Genomic DNA, 16,759 nt, shown 5'->3' with positions numbered 1-16,759 from the left:
TACAACAGAAACTAACACAACATCATAAAGCAATTATATTCCAATAAAGATATTAAAATACATATATATATTATTTGATTTGCATACATTTCACAGCTCTGTCCACTGAAAAGCCCTAGAAATAGTGACCATTTCATTAGTACTGAACCCTTCTAACAGTGATGCTGTGGTTTTAAAAGTTGATTTCCCATTAAAAGAAATTACAGGTCCTTGGAGAAATGACTGATTTTCGGTCTGGGGCAAGAAATGTGCAGGATAATTTTGTAACCCCATATACTAGAAAGCAAGGAAGATATGAAGACCAAGACTATTAGGTTTGAATTAATAGGACTCAGGAAGTAATTTGAATAGATAATCTACCAGAGAAGGAATAAATTTAACATCAATAAGGATAACAATCACAAGTGATTTAAATCCATCACGTACGTCTAAATTCATGAATTCATAATGATGTAGGTAAAGAAATACTTATTGCTTACCCTTGATGATACTACTCCTTACTTTGAATAGTGGTAAATAAAGGGAAAAGAAAATCATTTTTCCTGCCTTTCCTACAAACGATATCTCAGAGAAACCGAATAATTGATTTCATAAGTTTTTATTTATAAAAATATCACCTGTAATAAATGTACAAAGAATGTGTACAGCATCTTCATTTTGCAGTCTCTTAGTAGATCTGGGCAATGATTATTAATGGACTGTTAATATGAAAAAGGTAAATGGTACACAAGTTCATATGCTACATATGCAGTAGGCTTACCAGAAATTATTGACCCTGGAATCAGATCAAATCTCTTATATATTGCATTGGTTTTCAACTTGGTTGCACATTAGAATCACTTGGAGTATGTTTAAAAATCTGATAGCCTAGACTGCAATTACATTAAAGTCTCTGGGGTGAAACCCAAGCACCAGGATTTTTTAAAGCCTCCAAAGTTGTTTCAATATGCAGCCAAGGTTGAAATGTACTGTTTTAGATCCAGCTGATAATCTACAGTAAATACAGGGGTCAGAGGGTGCAATCAGCAGAATCCACACTGTGGGAAGCTGTATAGGATATATGACCCAGTTTCTTAAATAAAGAATTGAAAGGAATAAAAGGAAAGAGAGGAACGATAGATGGGGCTTGATGATATATCAACTAATTATAATATATGGGCTATTTATGGGTCCTAAATCATACAAACCAAAAAAAAAAAAAATCACAAGTCAATCATGTAGATGCGATCGCTGATTGTTAATTTTTTAAAGTGTGATAAGAGAACTATGGTTTTTTTTTTAATTTTTATTTATGTATTTATTTATTTTTGGCTGTGTTGGGTCTTCGTTTCTGTGCGAGGGCTTTCTTTAGTTGCGGCAAGCGGGGGCCACTCTTCATCGCGGTGCGCGGGCCTCTCACTATCACGGCCTCTCTTGTTGCGGAGCACAGGCTCCAGATGCGCAGGCTCAGTAGTTGTGGCTCACGGGCCTAGTTGCTCCGCGGCATGTGGGATCCTCCCAGACCAGGGCTCGAATCCGTGTCCCCTGCATTGGCAGGCAGATTCTCAACCACTGCGCCACCAGGGAAGCCCGGTTATTTTTTTTTTTTAAATAGTCTGTACTATCAGAGATACATGCTGAAATATTTATGGATGACATGATGTTTGTAATTTGCTTCAAAATAACTGGCAGTAGTGGAGGAGGATTGGGTAGGGTTATAGATAAAACGAGATCAAGTTGATAAGTTATGGATATGTAGAGGTTCTCTTCATATTATATGTTTGAATTCTATAGTAATAGTTTTTTTAAGTTTCAAGGACAATATTTAAGGCAGAGGAAAGAAGTCAGCAAAGAAGAGTAAGAAAAACAAATCAGTAGAGTAGAAAACCCCAGAGAGAATGGGATATGGAGAGTTTCACAAAGGAGAGAGTGATCAACGGTGATCCAGTGAGAGAGTGATCAACAGCGATCCAGTGAGAGGAGATCAGAAAAGTACCCACTGTTTTTGGCAGTCAGAATGATACTGTAACTTTTCCCAAAACAGTTTCCATGGCACTGTGGCAGTTGGAAGTCTGGTTGCAGCCTGGAGGAGGCAAGGAGTTGTGTGTAGACTACACTTGCAAAGGGTGACAGGGCAGCGGCTACAAGTAAACTGTTAAAGGGTCAGGGGAAGCATTTGCCATGTTATTTGTATTTTTGTTTTTTTTAATACAATGAGAGCATGTTCAATCTTTTTTTTTTTAATTGGTTGGAAGCTGAAAATACAGAAGAGAATAATAGTCTTGGAGGAGATGAAATGGGGTGAGATTAAGCGTGGAAGTTGAAGAATTGGTCTTGTATAGAATGGACAGTTGTTCCTGTGAAGAAAGTTGAAGACTAGAAACATTTATAGGGGAATAGAGGGTAAGAAGTTGAAGGTGACCTTTATTTTTGTTGTGACTGTTATTTTTATTGTGAGATAACGAGGGTGGTCATCTTCATATCATAAATGCATTCAAGGTTAACTAGTTAAGAAGCTGGAGGAGAATGTGTATGCTTTATATTCCTGCTAAAAGGAAAGGTTGTGGTATAGAATGCATACCCAGTTGGTATTGGATTCCATGACTTTGTGCTGCTGCTATTATGAAAAAACACAAAACAAAACAAAAACAAAACCTAAGAAACCTCCTAGGGACCATAGCCAGTTATTTTCAGACAGTTACTCCATCCTAATTATGTGTGTGTGTATATATAATTTGTGTATGTAGTTCGCAAGTGGCTAATCTTAGGTTGTGTGTGTGTGTGTGTTTTAACTCAGATTCTTCATTCAAAGTTTAATGCTTTAGGCTTTGATCAGATTTTCCATTTAAAACTTGAATTTTAATATCTGTTCATCTTAAATGGGATTTCTTTGAGTTTTAAAAAGGTCTCTTTTCTATTCTGATTTTAGTTTTATTAAATCATAATTTTAAAATTAAATCAGAAGGCATATTAATCCTCAATAAAATTATTTACAATCAGTTTTAGTTCATATAAACATTCATTTGCTTTTAATATATGTCTTGGACCATAGTAGATTTCCGGGACTTGGTAGGAAAAGTTCTTTTTATGAGTAATAGGAAAACTCATTAACTTGGGTACAACTGACTTACTCATATTTCACTCTGGTACTTTAATTTACTTCTGAACTATTTCTGTATAGTGTATTTGGGCTGTTTTTTCAACAATACTTTAAACAGGTTTTTTTTTTAATATGAAACTGTCTTAATTAGGAAGGAGTAATTTAGTCTATAATATATTATTTGAAAAGTATTTATATATTTGAAATATAGTATTTGAAAAGTAGCTGTTTATCAGACTGCTGTATGGCCGTCAACATTTGACTTTTATATAATTTTTGTTGATGTGAATAAAGTATGGTTCATTTTATTGGAGCAGGTAGATTCTGAGATGGTCCCCAGTGATCCCTGCCTCCTGGCGTTTACACCCTTCTATAATCTCTTCCCCTTGAGTACAGGTACAACTTGCTTAGGTATACCTTCTATAGGTATAGAATATGCAAAGGGGATGTCCCTTGTGTGATTAGGTAACATAAGAGCATAACTTCCATGTTGCTAGCAAGTTTTCTCTATTGCCTTCTTGGATTACAAGCTTTGATGAGATAAGCAGCCATATTGGGGAGGTCCACTTTGGGAGGAACTAAGATTGACCCCTTGCCAACAGCAAGCTAGGAACTGAGACCCTAAATCCAGTTCAGTTCATAAGGAACTGAATCCTGGCAACAACCACATGAGCTTGGCATCATATCCTTCCCCAGTTGAACCCTCAGATGAGACTCCAGCCATGGCTGGCAACTTGATTACAGCCTCATTAGAGACCCTGAAGCAGAGGACCCAGTACGTCTGACCCACAGAAACTATGAGATAATAAATGTGTGTTTTTAAAAATAAACAGCTACATATGTGGCAAGTTCTTATGTAGCAATAGATATCTAATTCAATTATGAAACAGATAATATTTTCCAAGACATACTAAACCCAGTATACTACTAGCCTCCTTTACTTTCATAGTGCTAGGTGATTTATGTGCAAGGCTGACAGTTGTTATTGGGAATTGAGCCAGTTAGGAAAGGAGTGAACTAGAAATGAGTAGCAATGTACTTAAAAAAGAGGGACTCAACCTAGGTGTGGAGGCTGACCCTCTCAGGCCAAGGTATCTAAAGAGCTTGGCAACTTGCTAAAATAAGAGCAGCGACCTCTACTGGGATAACCTACCTAAAGTCCTTTGCATTTGCTGTTTCTTCCATCTGAATCATTCTGTCCCCAGATATCCAGATGGGTCATATCCTTGCTTCACTTAGAGAGGCCCTCCCTGTCTGCAATAAATAGACTACGACTCCCTATCACTATCTGTTCTCTAGCCTTGCTTTATTATTCTTTAAAGCACTTAACACTGCCTGACATTATGTTACATACTGATTTGTTTATTGTCTTTCTCCTTCACTAGAATATAAGCTCCTCATGGGTAGGAACTCTGCTTATTTTGTTCACTACTGCATATGCAACATTTACAACAGTACTTGTCATATAGTAAATGATCAGCAAATATTTTTTGAGCGGATAAATCTACCTTCCAGTTTTTACATTGACCAGAATTTGGTTGTCTGAAGGTTGGTGGGAGTTTTAAGGAGTGATGCCTATTCTTGGTCAGGACCCCAGTTAGTGGCTGAGAGATGAGGTATTCAGTCTTCACACAGGGAGATGCAGTGGCAGAAGCATATATACAGGCTGATATTTAGCACAACTGCTCAAGACTAAGGCAAGAGCTGTGAGTGCTGCAACTCTGGGATTAAGCAAACATCAGGGTTGAACCAGGGGGTCTGGGGGTAGTGAGGCAATTAAGTCTAAACTGTTAGAACCTGGAGAAATGATTTAATTCCATACCTAGACCCCTCTTCATTCTTTTTTCAGTTCGTTTGTTCATGCAGTAATTCAGTGCCTTGTGTTATTCTAGGTAAAGGAAATACAGAGACAAGTCAAATAATATCCTTGTTTTCATTAAACTTGCATTCTAAAGGAGGAACATGGTCAACACAAACTAATAAATAATTTCTTATAGTGTTCATTGCTATGGAGAAATCATCATAAAAGAAGGTACCGGAATAAAGATGAATTTCATCTCCATGTTAGTGCTGTGTTGGAATCACTAGTTATTACTCAAAAAGAAGAGTTGCTCACACGGGGCATGCTCTGAGTAATGAATTACTAAGTAACTGGGAATTAGTAACTGTCATTTTCTATCTATAAATGATTTCTTAGATTATTAAGGTGTGCAGTGTGTGTTCTACATTTATCAAAAAAATAATTGATTATAATCAGGTTTATAAGTAATTGATGTGAATACTTGATAACCACTTATGAAAGAAAGTAAGGTAGAATTTAGCTTTGGGATTTGCCACAATATTTATTTGTGAGCTTTAAATATATTTGACTTAAGTATCTTTGAATTGATTAGTCAGTCACATTTACTGAGACAGTATAGTCAAAGTTCAGCTCTCTGAAACCCTCAACAGTGATTTGTTCTGTACAGATAAGATTTCTGTGAAAGTGAGTATGCTGTCCATTAAAAAGCAAAACTTGGTTTATCATTAAGAAATATTTATTTAATTTCTACTATTTCAGGCACTGTGTTAAGTACCAAATATGCATTGAAGAAAACAAGTATTGTCCTTGTCCTCATGAGTTTGCGGTCAAGTAGGGGAAGCATACTTTAAACAAGTAAAATTAGAAATTGTGGTAAATGCAAAGAAGACAAAGAGCAGATTGTTATGAGAATATAACAAAAGGAATATGATTTAGATTAGAGGAGTTCAAGAACCATGAAGCATCTGAGATTTTAACCCTACTTAAAAAGGCTAGCCTGTCGAAGTGTTCTGGATATTGTCAGAAGACATGAGACTCCTGGGTCAGAGCAGAACTTTATTACTCACAGCACAGCAAGCTGCGTGAGTATGGGCATATCTGTATGTTGGTTCCCCGTGCCTCCAGGCCTCCTGGGGAGACGCAGTTTGGGCCCATGTGAATGGTACGTATGCTGTGAGTTTGTGTCACAGGTGAGAACTTTAAGCTTGGAGAATGTACAGCTTTTGCCGTAAGCAGTAAGCAAGCCTGCTCTTTGTGTGCAGGGCAAAGTTACCTCATGTTTCAAGGTTGCTTGCTACAAATGCAAACCTGATAAATGGCCTGGATAAAGAGCAACCAGGGCCTCTCATTGGCATAACTTGCAAGAATGTGTGGGGACACTCAGGCCATGGTGAATGACCTCTTCATCAGCAAGGAGAGATTTCACAGAAGTCCTCTCCAAGATTTTTTTTTTAAACAGCTTTACTAGAGTATAATTGGTATACAGTAAACTGAACATAAAGTGTACAGTTTAGTAAGTTTTGACGTATGTGCACACCCATGAAAGCATCACAAGTCAAGATCAATGAATGTATTTCTCACCCGCAAAAGTTTCCACGTACCCCTTTGTAATTCCTCTCCCCGCCATCTCCTTTCTTCTTCCCCAGGCAAATTCTGACCAGCTTTTTGTCACTATCTATTGGTTTACCTTTCCTAGAGCTGTGTACAGATTGAATGATACAGCATGTATTGTGTATTCTTATTTGTCTTTCATGCTGCATGATTGTTTTTAGATTCATCCATATTGTATTATGTATTTACTTCTGGATAGTATTCCATTGTGCAGATATACTATAGTTTGTGTATGCATTCACTTGTTGATGGACATTTGGGTTGTTTCCAGTTTTGGGCTATTACAAATAAAGGTGCTTTGAATGTTCATATAGAAGTCTGTATATGGACATATACTTTTTTTTCTGTTGGCTAAACATGTAGAAGAGGAATAGTTTGACCATATGGTGGGTATGTCTTTAACAGTTTAAGAAAATGCTAGGCTGTTTTGCAGAATGATAATACAATTTTTCCATTCTACCAACAGTATACAAGAGTTTCAGTTCCTCTATCCTCACCAATATTTGATTTTTTTAAAAAATTTTTGCCATTCTAACAGGTATATAGTCATATCTCATTGTGATTTTCTTTTGAATTTGACTCCAAAAACAAAGGCAACAAAAGGAAAAATAAACAAGTGGGACTATATCAAACAAAAAAGCTTCTGTACAGCAAAAGAAATCATCAACAAAATGAAAGGGCAGCCTACTGAATGGGAAAAAATATTTGCAAATCATATACCTGGCAAAGGGTTTATATCTAAAATATACATAGAACCCATACAACTCATAGCAAAAAATCAAACTATCCCATTAAAAAATGGGCAAAGGATCTGAGTAGACATTTTTCCAAAGACAACATATAGATGGCTAACAGGTATGTGAAAAGATGCTCAACATCACTAATCATCAGCAAAATGGAAATCCAAACCACAATGAGGTATAATCTCAAACCTGTTAGAATGGCTAGTATCAAAAAGACAAGAAATAACAAGTGTTGATGAGGTTGTGGAGAAAAGGGTGGGAATGTAAATTGATGCAGCCACTAGGAAAGAGTATGGAGGTTCCTCAAAAAAATTAAAAACAGAAATGATCCAGCAATTCCACTTCCAGGTATTTATCCAGGATTTTAAAAATATTTCTGTTACTGATTTCTAATCTAAAACTGTTTTGGTTTTCATACTTTGTATGACTTGGAACCTTTTAAATTTATTTAGACTGTTTCTTGGCATCAGAAATCGTTGATTTTGGTAAATGTTTCATGTGTACTTGAAAATAATGGCTACTTTGCTGTTTTGGATAACATATTCTATAAATGTCAATTACTGATTTTCTGTGTACTTGTTTTATCATTTATTGAGAGAAAGAATTAAAATCTTCAACTGTAATTGTTGATTTGTCTATTTCCTTATAGATTAAGTTTCAAAATATATGGTCCACATATCACGTGCAGTAAATAGTCTGGGAGGAAAATTACTGTTACTGGCATTATTTTGAAAGACCTTATTAGAACACATCTTTGGTTTGTCCTATAGTATAGGCTATTTCTGGCACCATCTTCACATACAAAAGAAATTTTTATTTGCTACATTTTATTTTTTCTCATTTATCTAATCCATTTTATTGTTTTGCTTGGCAGCTTCTATGTTTTTGAAACAGGCATTTGAAGGAGAATACCCTAAATTATTGCGTCTTTATAATGACTTATGGAAGCGTCTTCAACAATACAGCCAAAGTGTTCAAGGAAATTTTAATTCAAGTGGAACTGTAGACCTCTATGCTGAATTACAACACATGGAAGATGATACACAAGACCTATTCATACCAAAGAAGCCAGATTATGAGTATGTTTGTTTAATCAAACCTGTTTGTTGGCCTGTTAAGGATTTTGTCTTTTATTTTTATTATAAGTTAGAAAATGGGAAAATGCTAATCTTTGTGAATACTTGTAATGATTACTATTTATTTATTTACTTTAAAAGACTTCACAACACTTTTAACTGAAGAAGTCGAAATTTATCCTTAGTTGAGCAGCCTGGTTCCTGATTAAGATTCGTTTTAAAGTATATCACCAATTAAGGTGAATAGAAGCTAAGAGATGAGCATATGTGGTCATTATCATTTAATTGATATTATAAGATAACCTGTAATTACATCAGACAGCATCATTATTGATGGACCACTGGCATAAATGTGATATAAAAGGAAATGGTGTGTTCAGGAACTATAGCGGAAATAAATCTTATTCTGGGATGGATTCTCTGTCTGGTGGGAAAAAACTAAGTACAGTCAAAATTAAACCTGAAAATCTCTTAGATTATTCATGAAATACAGTATATGTAGCCATATTTATAAGCCACATCGGAAAAATTGTACCATCTCAATAAGCTTAAACCAGCCAGCTTTCCTCCTAAATTGAAAAAGAGTATTGTTTTCAGATTTCTCTTTGAGCACCAAATCAGTTGATTGGCTTGCACACCATCTTTAAACACTAGAATCATTTATTGTGATGAGACTGACTCAAGTAGCAGTAGATTCTGATCACTGACCTTGTAATAAAAAGGTTAGATTTATGAGTGCTATTTTAATGTTTATCTAAAAAAATTTTTCTCCTGAATACTTATAGCTGAATTGTATCCACTGTAGTAAGAAGTTCTGACTGGTAAAATAGAGGAAGTTTTGACTGGGAAAACAAGTGGCGTAAGGGTAGGCTGGTATGATAGAAGGAGACGCTGTTGTTCTCTTCAGTTACTCTTTCATGCTAAACATGGAGATTAGGTGAGGACTAATGGAAAGAGGGGACAAGAAGACTGAAAATTTATCTGTTGATATTCAAAGATCTTGTAATGTATTAAGGTTTTTTTAAGTATACAAAATAGCATATATATATAGTATCATTGTATTTCTGGCTTAGTTTTATTTTTAAATTCATATGTTGGCACTGAAAAGCTCTGGAAATGTACATAGCACAAGGTAATAGTGTTTTATGTCCAAGAGGTAGAATTTTTATTCTGTATTTTCTGCTTTTACTTAAAATGAGCATATGTTACTCGTGGGGATAGAGGAAAGGCAGTAAATGCAACGTAGAGAAAAAAAATCAGAATTAAAAAAAACCACTGTGTTTTGGGACATCATTATCACCTTTTGGAGACTGACTTCAGTAAGGTGGGGAAGAGGACTTATGACCTATATTCTTCTAAGAAACCAAAAAATAATGAGGATATAATAAGGAAACAATGACAATATGATTTATATATTCTTTTGTGAAGTGAGGCAAGAAACAAACATAAATTTGACCATGGTAGCTGAGCCAAAGGAAAGTTTTGTTTTTTTTTTTTTTAATGATAGAGGGAAAGCTGAGAGTTTTTATAGATAGAAGTAACCAGTGGAGAGAGAAAGTGAAGAAAAGAGATAATGAATGGAACGAGACCTTAGAATAATCTGAATAGAATCAAGGCACAAATAACCAGGTTAACATAACATTTTTCATCATCGAGTATTCATGCTGAATTTTTGAGAGCTGTTCTTGCTATGAAGAAAACAAAACAAGATAATGTGACAGTGTTTTATATAGGGTGGTCAGAGAAGACCTCTATGGAAAGGTAACATTTGACCCAAGATCGAGATAATGTGAAGAAATCAACCATGGAAGATTTGGAGTAAGATTTTTGCAGGCAGAGAGAAGAGCAAATTTAGAGTCTGAGAAAATTAAGATGGGGAGGTTGAGAAATAGAAAGCTGAACACAAAGAATGAGGGAGAGTGTGGGGTAAAAAATTGGGTCAGAGAGGAGGGGCATGTAAGATCATGTAGGGCTTTACTCACCATGATATGGGGTTTAGAGTTTATTCAAAACACTGGAAACCTTTGCTTTTAAACAGAGGAATGATAGGAACTGATAAACATTTAAAAATTAGCATGCTGGCTTCTTTGGGGACAACTAAGGGGGAGCGTCACCACATTGAAAGAGAAGCTGTTTTGTTTATCCAGACAGGAAATGATAATGGCTTGAAGTAGGATGAGTGGATGAGATGGTGAGAACTGGTCAAATTGATTCGAGATATAGTGTAGAGGGCAAGCTGGTAGAAATTGCTGGTAGCTCGCATTTGAGAGGAAAAGAAGAATCAAGGATATGTGTGGACAAGTTGGGAGAAGCCTAATGATTGGAAGACATTGTTGCATCGAGTGGTGGTTTTTTGTTTTGTTTCGTTTTTATTTGTCAGTGGGGGTTTTTTTTTTTTTTGGCCATGCCACACGGCTTGTGGGATTTTAGTTCCCTGACCAGGGATCGAACCCAGGCCCTCCACGTTGAGAGCGTGGAGTCCTAACCACTGTACTGCCAGGGAATTCCCCATCGAGTAGTGTTAAGGTTTTTCTTTTGAAACTGTTGAATCAAAGATGCAAATTGAGTTGTTACAGAGTTGTTGAAAACGTAGTTGAATGTGAATCAGGGCTAGAAATACATATTTGAGAGTCATCACTCTGCAGATCTTTAAAAATCATGGGACTGGAGGAGATTCCATAGGGAAGATACATATAAAGAGAAAAGGGAACTTTGGCCCAAGATATGCACTCCAAAATTTATAGATTGTGCAGAGGAGTGGCAGCCTGCAAGACTAAGAAGAAAAAAAATGGTGAGATACGAGGAAAACTGAAAGTTATGTGGAGCTCCAAAGAATGAGTTCATTTCAGTCAGAGGAGGAATGGTTAACTGTGTCACATGCTGTTGAAAAGCTGAAGAAGCTTAGGACTGAGAAGTGACCTCTTGATATATACCAAAATAAGGTTGTTCAAGGCCTAGATGTGGAATGGTGGATCAAAAGCATTATTAGAATTGATGAAAGACAGAATGGGAGGAGATTGACTTCTGGGATGACAGCCGTCCCCACTCCGCTGACCCACCCCACAGTGAATCTGGTGAAAACTATTAAAAACCAAACAATTTGAAGTGTCTGGAAATGGTTTTAAAAGCAAACAGCAAATTAAAAATCACCGACTCAAGAAAGTCTATGAAAATTCGGTAGAAAGAATTCCGTAAGAGCCTGTGATATTAGAACCAAGACTGTGGTTCCTCCCTCCCTCTTCCCAGCTCAGCAAGGCATAGGCTCCACTCAGGACTGTGACAGCCAAGAACAAAGGGCTCCCTCCCCCGCCACTCCTAACTGGAGGGCTTTCTTTCTAAGAAGAGCAGAACTGCAGCATTTCTCATCCTGCCCTCAGTTGCCAGTTAGCTGAAGTGAAGCCTCAGACAGATGAGATCAATAGGTGGGTGCTTCCTTATTGTGCACAACACCCATGTGTTATGTATATGTTATCACGATAAAAACAAAGCATATTAAGCAAATTTTAAAAAATGTGTTCACACACAAATTTGTAATGAATGTTTATAGCAGCGTTCATAATCACCAAAAGATAGAAACACCCAATATGTCCATCAGCAGACAGATGGGTAACCACATGTGATATATCCACATATGAATGAAGGAATGAAGAACTGACATGTGTTACAACAGGACTGAACCTTGAAAAAATTATGTTAAGTGAAAAAAGCCACATATAAAACCCATATATGCTGTATGATCCTATTCCTATGAAAGTTAAGAATAGGGAAATCTATAGAGATATAAAGCATATTAGTGGTTGCTTAGGGCTGGGGATGGGGTGAGGGGGGGTAAAGGGTTAAAGCTAAAGGATATGAGTTTTCTTTTGAAGGTGATAAAAATGTTCTAGGATTGAGCATGGTGATGGTTGCACATACCTGTGAATATACTGAAAACCATTGAATTATACACTTTAAATGGTTGAATTGAATGTAAATTAAATCTTGATAAAGCAGTTTTAAAAAAAAGAGAGAACGGGAAAGAAGGATGTAGGTAATTCTTCTGAGAGGTTTTGATATGAACAAAGGAATAAAGCTACTCTTTCTTTGGGATAAGAGGAAAATCGCCGAGGGTAGGTGAAGTTACAAAGGAAAAAATAAGCTAGCATCAGGTTGATGAAGATCATTGCCAGTGGTTTTGGTCTTAGTGTAAAGTTGAGGCAGATGGTCAGCTGTGGAGAGTGAAGGGCTGCAGAAGTAGAATTTTAATACCTTGAGCTTCGGGTCTTCTTGGAATTAAGAGGTTTGCATAAACATTTAATACAAACAATTTACTTTTTCTCTGCAATACATGGAACGCTTAGCAGCAGATACAGAGACCATCTAAATGAGATTTTCTTCGTAAGAGCTTTGAAAGGAAGGTAAATTAGAAAAATCAGGATGCTAATGAGAGCACCTTGAAGTGGTGGGCTGATAGAGGATGAGCGTAGGGTTCCGTAGCGCTGATCACTGTAAGGTCAAAGAGGAAGTTCTTTTGAGTAAAATCTAGCACTTTTATTGATATACAAAGCCCAGCATGATTTGTTCCATCTGTTTTCTCTTAGACCTCATCTTGTACTGTTCTCCTGTCACTTAAGTGCTCTGCTTCTCTAACTTTTTGTCAAATGCAGCCAGGTCTAAGTCCCTTCTCAGGGCCTTTGCACTTGTTCTCTCCCTATAGAAAGCGCCTACCCTGGAAATCTATATAATTTGCTCCCTCTTTTCCCTCACATCTTCTCAGGAAGCTTTCCCTTGCCTCACCCTATGTAAAATTGGATTTAAAAAAAAAACGATCTCTGGCTTCCTTACTTCCTTTTTCTCTTAGAATTTTTTACTCTCCATTGTATTCCGTATTTAACTCATTTAAAAATTTTATTTCTTTTTTTGTGTGTTTCTCAGAAGTCTTTTTTTTTTCTTTATTAGTTTTTATTGCAGTAGAGTTGATTTACAATATTGTGTTCTCAGAAGTCTCTTTAAGGGAACAGGGAGTTTTTTTTAACTGACTTCATTGCTACATTTCCCGCATCTAGGAAGTACCTGGCAAATTGTAGACATTTGAGAGAATTTGTAGGCGGGAAGGAGATAGCGGCAAGTGGGGGCGTGGAAAGTTGTCTTCGAGCTTGGAGACGTCAGAGGTAGAGCAGTTCAAAACGATGACTCAAACATGGAAGCTCCATAGTAAAGCTAAAATGAAAGTAGACTTCTAGAACAGGACAGGTTTTAGAAAAGTTGTTTGTTTTGACATTGTAATCACCAAGGATCCTTTTTTGCCCGCCCCCCGAGATTCTTCAGGTTTTCCAAAACTAACGGGGTGGAGTAAGGTAGGGAGCAGGGGAGGCCGGCAGCCGCTGGAGCAGGGCTGGGGTGAGGCTGTGCTTTGCCTCCACCTGCGGCCGGCCCCCTGCCATGTCGTTCTTGTGCTCCTCCTTCATCTCTGTGTCAGCAGGCTGGTCTCCGGCAGCGACCGCAGCCTTGGTCTTGCTCTCCTCTTCAGCCAGCCTCTCAAACATGTTGGCATAGAGCTGCTTCTCCCCTGCGAGCTGCTTGAGGGTTGGCTGCTGGCAGATAGCCAGCTGGGCCTTGGCAGCTTTGGTGTTGGAGTAGAGCTGCAGGACCTTCTGGAAGGATCCTTGGAGAACAAGGAGAATGTTCGTACTTATAATTTAGTGCTGAAATTTCTGCAGAAGAGAGAAGAGGCTTCTTAAGGTCAGTAAATGACCAGAGCAAAAATAGGAAAGACATTTAAATAGCTGGCGTGGACTTCAGTAGAGGATTGCCTCAGACACATTTAGACATCTTCCCTGTTCCCATTGTGGTCTTTCTCTCATCATGTTATGGAAGTTATTACAGTTCACACTTTACCTGCACATTTCTTCACTGGACTGTAAAGCAAATTTCATCTCTTATCTTCCCAGCACTCAGTGAGGGCTGGCACATAGTATTCTCAGGAACTCTGTGTTGAGTGAAATACTTATTGAATGAGAAAGTGTTAAGAGATAAGTATGGAATTGTCATGTAGGAGCCAAGAGCGTTCTGACCTCTAGGTCTTGTCAGTTGACCAGCGAAGGTGGAAAAGGAGAAAGCCAAGTTTCCTATACCTGAAGGAGCAGGTCAGATGTTTTAAAGATGAACATTTAGGGTGAAGGGGGATTTGTTTTTGTTTGTTTGTTTAAGATAATGGAAAGGCCAGTAGAAGGATCATAAACAGGGGTGATGTGAGAAGATAGAGTTAATTATATGGTTATAGGTATTTGATAGTAATTGTCAGAGGTAAAATATAAGATCCAATAGTTGGACAAGTAAATGAAAATCAACAAATAACTGAAGACATAGGAGGACTGAGGAGGAAAGAAGTGTTTAGTAGGTTAAATTTTAGTTTGTGAAGAATGTTGTAAAACAAATTAACTTAGAACTACGATTGGGAGTATTTGGGTGACTGTGGGACTTGCACAAGCACTTTTTATTTTGTCCTCATTCTTGTTAGTATCAGTTTTGGCATCAGAAGGCTGATAAAAACCTACACCTGTATACTTCCCTCTTAGGCACTGAGCTTGTGAGAGGGCAGCTGTTGTGTGTGAAAAGAGTTGAGGTGGTGGGAGCAGGTCTCTGCAGACTTGCCTCTCTTGTATGCTCTATAGAAACATGCTAAGTGAAGGCATGGCCCCATTAGAATTAACAAGATTTTACAGTGTTACTCTTTTAGTTTCAAGCGACAAACTTACTGCAGTAGGTACTGGTGCATATTATATAACATTTATGCCCAGGAATTATGTATAAATTAAAATGTTGAGTTCTTAATAAGCATTTAATTATGTAAATATATTTATACATTTTTAAACAAAATTTTTTCTTTTCTTCATATAGAGTTACATTTTATATAGGAGATATGTTTTTAAGAAAGGCATTTACAACCTGATACACTAGCATTTAGTTTTGTATAATTTAAGTTCATTTTTAATAAACTTTGTTCCCACAGTCCAGGAAAGGCTTTGAAAGACTCATTACAACCCTATGAGGCTGCTTATCTATCAAAATCCTTATCTCGACTCTTTGATCCTATCAACTTGGTTTTTCCCCCTGGTGGTCGTAATCCTCCTTCTGCCGATGAACTTGAAGGTATCATTAAAACTATAGCAAGGTATGTATTTTCATATAATGGCATGCCATAAAATGCCTGCCACATTTGTTAGTCATGTATAATGGCAGTACATCTTTAATTTATCTCAAATTATTCAAATAATTAGTCTGGAAATTAAATCAAGAGTTTTGCATTGAGGTAGTGCACATGTAGTAAATATCAATACTTGAGATTCCAATTAACAAAACCATTTAAATACAGTCTAAAAATAGTCAATTATCATTATTCTGTATTTTGTCAAGGATACAAAGTAAAACAACCTAATTCTTTATGCCATAGTAAATTTCTAATATTACATAGGAAAGTTAATATAAAAATAATTTTACAAATTGAGAAGCTAAAGCATGGAGATCAACTTTTTTTTATCTTAAATCCAGAAAGTACTTCATGGTGTACAAGGATTATAATCCTGATTAGTCTACTTGCGTTTGCTATTTTAAGCTTTCTAAGTGAATGTGACAGCTTTTAAAACTCTCAAAAGGGAAGATACGCTAGCAGAGGTGCCACCTGAATGGTTGTGGACGATGTATTATACTGTTGCTTTTAGACATTTTACTGACCCCCCAGGTTAATCTGCAGTTGAGACTATCTCAGTTCCTGTCATAATAACAAGTTGTCATAACAGTAGGTCTATACATTTATAGGTGAACATTTTGAGGAGTAAAATTAGTAGTTAGGCAATATAGAACCAAGGTATAAAAGTCTAGATTCTTTTAGATGACAAATTTGAAGATGGTGATTCTGAGGCATGTGAGAGTACGACTAAAAAGCCACAGGTATAATATGCGTATCTATCTAAATACAGCGTCGAAATTGCCTAGCATCTTGATCCCAAATCTTTCCACAGCTATCTTGATTTTCCAAAGTCCTGACTATAGATGATTATACCCTAATGTCTCCGTTATTTGTTTCATATGGTAGTGGCAAAACTGGTCATGGATTGAACTTGATCTCTTTACCTGTTTATGGACATGTTAAAGAGGTATCTCTCCCATTCCCCGGTGCAGTTTGACAATGGTGTGATCGATTGTAAGGTGGGACTTGAAGAAGCATACTTATGCCATTGTTTAATAGAATGTGAAAGTGAACTTTAATAAAATTATGTCTCACTGGTATATGAAAGGGCATTTTTGTCACACATAGTAAGCACTGATGTTGTTTTAAAGTCCTTCACTTTCTTCATAAAGGCAACCTGGTAAGTGCCAAGATTTATTCTGCTACTTGAGAGACAATAATTACTTTTCTTGCTTTCTACTTGTATATGCATTTTCATCCAATTTTTAACTCTTAATTAAA

At 36.7% G+C, this 16,759-nt stretch overlaps 1 protein-coding gene across 1 annotated transcript in view; it reads left to right on the top strand.

The window, feature by feature from the left end:
* The window catches only part of COG5 (component of oligomeric golgi complex 5), a 285,164-nt gene that overhangs the window by 201,592 nt on the left and 66,813 nt on the right, over positions 1-16,759 (top strand). The window contains exons 12-13 of the mRNA XM_007180888.3: positions 8,109-8,313; positions 15,302-15,463. Of these exons, the coding sequence (XP_007180950.1) occupies positions 8,109-8,313; positions 15,302-15,463 (367 nt within the window). The remainder of the gene's footprint in view (positions 1-8,108; positions 8,314-15,301; positions 15,464-16,759) is intronic.

This window comes from Balaenoptera acutorostrata, chromosome 7, assembly GCF_949987535.1.
Source record: "Balaenoptera acutorostrata chromosome 7, mBalAcu1.1, whole genome shotgun sequence".
NCBI lineage: Eukaryota > Metazoa > Chordata > Mammalia > Artiodactyla > Balaenopteridae > Balaenoptera > Balaenoptera acutorostrata.
The sequence above is the reverse complement of the archived record's forward strand: the minus strand, read 5'-3'. Positions and strand labels throughout refer to the sequence as shown.